The following is a 3,464-nucleotide window of genomic DNA, read 5'->3' as shown; positions in this document are numbered from 1 at the left end:
CAACTATATGTTGGGTGAATTGTCTTTTCCACCCTTGAATTTTCTTGGGAAATTTTCTTAAACTTGTTAATGTTTTGATAAAGAAAAGAAGAGAGACAGAAAAATCCATTGTAGTTTTTTGCTTTTCTCCTGTTTTGTGTTGGCGAGTAAATAAAGATAGCTGGCCATATTTAAATGAATGAAAGAAAGTGCATGCATGCTTTAGTTCCATGGAGTCTCCGACATCTATAAACAAAACTTGTAATTTGAAAGATAGAAACATTGATTATTATACCAAAAAGATTCAGCTTTTGGCTTTAGATTTTGTTGCCAACAAAGGAAGGTAATGCAAGGCAACCCAAATCCCATTTTTACAAGGATCAAAAGACATCAAATCAAATAATGCGCCATCAAACACCTACCATATTCGATAAGGGGAAAAGCTATATATATAGTATTTAAATGGTTTAATAATGTTCACCATGAACATTGTGGCCAGCATCTTATCTCTCTTCTACGTAATCTGTCTTATTTAACTAAGTGGAAGTAACTGTTTCGGAAATCAATAATCGTTTTAGATATAAGCGTGAGCAATAAATGATTACTTTGTTTTTTTATTTGGGTGATACTACTGAGTATTTACATTAACTTTCAATTAATTTCGAAGTTAAGAGTTGAGTTAATTTTGGAGAAGGAAAATACCCTCTCCCGTTACTCGAACCTAAGATTTTATTTCATTGAGCTACTAATCATTTGGCTCAACAGTTATTTTTATTTTATTTCATTTATTGTTATTATAACTAAACAGATGCCTTAAATCAAGGAGTGGAAGAACTTATGGGATTGCCTTAAAAAGTGAAAACAAAATTATAATACCAACCTTTATAACCATTTATGCCTAACATGTGCATTCAAAGCTCTTCCAATGTTTTAATTTGCAGGCTGGGAGATAAGTAATAAAAGAATGCAGCCATTGTCAGATATCCAATTTGCTAGAGCCTAGGAGGTCAAGGCCAAAACGTCTAAGCACCTTAACTTTACTACTGTGCTTTTTTCATGGATACCTAGGAGGGGGATTTTATAGCAGATATAGGAATTCAATCCATGTGTTACAAAGAGGGGGGAAAAAGATGTACCTTTTTTTTGCATTGTAATTAAGAAATATGCCATAAAGTTCTTCAGACAGTACTGATCCAGGGAGATCAGAAATATAATATAAAGATATTGAAGTTCGCAATTTATGACTGTAGTTCTCAAAGTGCAAAGCAAATTTGGACTAATCAATTGCATCTGATCACATTAATTTTAGAACTTAAAGTTGAAGAGAACCCAGAAGAGGAAAAGCTGAAGAAAAACAAATGTCAAAATCATAAAACAAAACAATAATCTCTGCATATGTTTATTAAGAAAGAGTTTCTGACATCAAATTAATTTTCCCTAATCGGTACTAATTTACACCGCCCATGTACAGTACTGTTCACCATAGGTAGAAGCTTGTGGCATGTTTTGTTGGCAAGGTTCAAATCCAGTGACTAGCTGAGGAAAGCCTAGAGAATATATGGGTCCCCAGCTGCTACTTTCAACGGAGCTACTCCCAGTAGTACTGCTGCCATCGACCATGTTGTCCGTTCCATAAAACCCCTCCAACCAATTCATTATTTGTTGATTGTTGCTGTAGGTCAGCTCACGTAGCTCATCTGTGAAACCATCAAGCCCTTGGAACATATCATTAGGAACAGCGACTTCGTTGGTGTTAAAGTGGGTACCATTTGTCACTTGAGAACAAGTGCTGTTTATTGGACTAATGGAAGATGCAGGTGAAACCGTGTTGTTCATGGAATTCTCATATAGTTGATCTTGAGCGAAAGAAACATCAAGAGGGTACCGAGAAGAATTCATGGAATTGGGGATTGGAGTGCTTGTGCTTGATTGTGGGTGATGATCATCTGAGAATCTTCCTCCTAGTTTGATAAGCAAATTCTTGATGGATTCTTGGTCATTAGGAAGAGGAGGATCTTGATTTGTGGTGGTTGTAAAAGGTATGACTGGTGGTTGCTGTGGCCAGTATGGGAGTTGGCTCACCATTCCAGGAAGCATATAATCCCCACCTTCTCTCTTCATTTCTTGCTTAACGGTGAGCCAGCTAGCTCTCCGAGCTTGTTGCTCTTTTCGCTGCTTGCCCAGGAGTTTCTTTTTAAGCCTCGTGTTCCAGTAGTTCTTGATGTCATTGTCAGTTCTTCCAGGCAATTGTGCTGCAATTATAGACCATCTGCGCATTCAAAGAAAGCATATATGTCAGTTCTTCCAGGCAATTGTGCTGCAATTATAGACCATCTGCGCATTCAAAGAAAGCATATATGTAATTGAAGTTTTCAATTGCTCAAATTCCAAGAAAGGTCTTTAACCATATAAAGCTAATTACCTGCTACCAATGTTTATGTAAAGGCTGCAGATTATGTTATCTTCTTCCTCAGAGAACGCTCCATGCTTAATGTTGGGTCGAAGATAATTCAACCATCTGAGCCTACAACTCTTGCCACATCTCTTAAGCCCTGGAAACAAAGAGATCAATTTAGACGATATATATATATATATATATTTGGAAGGTTTAATATATAAAATTGAAGTTGAGCCATTGATTGCTAATTACTAACCTATCTTCTGAGGCAAGGCAATCCAGTTGCCACCGGTGCCGTTTTCCTCTATATAAGCCTTGAGTTTGGCATCTTCCTCCGGCGACCATGGACCTTTCTTCACGTTAGCTTTGTCACAGCAAGGAGCTCTCCCCATGTTTCTATGTGTTGATGAGACAAGTTTGAGAGTTAGCTACTCTTTTCTGCTCACTTGACAATAATAATGAGAGTGATTTTATATATACACACAAGAAGAAGAGGGAGACTGTGATGGCAGAGGAAAGCTGACTTAGAGGAGAAACAATGTACCCCAGGATTCAAAAAGGAGAAATTTTTTTTCTAAAAAAATAATAAAGGTTGAAACTTTAAGCATAAAATATTGATGCAATAGAAAGTGCCAGAACAGAAGACCAGGATTTTTCTTATTGTCCTTCTACCTCCAGAATCTAAGATAATCTAAATTTATATTGCAACATAGCGTTTATTTATGATTGGCTACCCATCTCCATAATTTGACCCTCTCTCCCCCATGGAATTATTGGTGGACCCTGCAAATTAAGATGATGATTAAATCAGATGGATTGAATTGTTCCTCAGCTATACGTACGTACTTGCCTTCCTCAGCCACTTCGTTGCTTCTTTTTTAAGCAACAACTAAAACACATCATGGTTTTTAGAACAGATTTGGAAAAAGACCAATGCTTGCCTTAATATTAATTAGATTGAGGATAATTTTACCTCCTCCTTTCTTCCAAACTTTAGTCGAGCTTTTTCTTCTCAGTTTATTATCTTTAGAGGAAAAGCTTTTCAATTTTTTTAAAAATATTTGAGGTTGATAGCAAGTGAGTCACA

The 3,464-nt window shown here is 36.5% G+C and overlaps 1 protein-coding gene across 1 annotated transcript; it reads right to left on the bottom strand.

Annotated features, from left to right (window-relative positions):
* Positions 1 to 1,349: 1,349 nt before the first annotated feature.
* LOC105804076 (transcription factor RAX3) lies at positions 1,350 to 3,049 on the bottom strand. Its single transcript, XM_012636570.2, has 3 exons — positions 2,634 to 3,049; positions 2,402 to 2,531; positions 1,350 to 2,248 (listed from the first exon to the last, which is right to left on the bottom strand). Exons 1-3 carry the CDS (start codon positions 2,767 to 2,769, stop codon positions 1,432 to 1,434), a joined length of 1,083 nt encoding a protein of 360 aa, XP_012492024.1. The 5' UTR covers positions 2,770 to 3,049; the 3' UTR covers positions 1,350 to 1,431.
* Between the last annotated feature and the right edge of the window lie 415 nt (positions 3,050 to 3,464).

The sequence above is a fragment of the Gossypium raimondii genome, chromosome 11 (genome assembly GCF_025698545.1).
Source record: "Gossypium raimondii isolate GPD5lz chromosome 11, ASM2569854v1, whole genome shotgun sequence".
Lineage (NCBI taxonomy): Eukaryota > Viridiplantae > Streptophyta > Magnoliopsida > Malvales > Malvaceae > Gossypium > Gossypium raimondii.
This window is presented reverse-complemented; position numbering and strand designations above follow the sequence as displayed.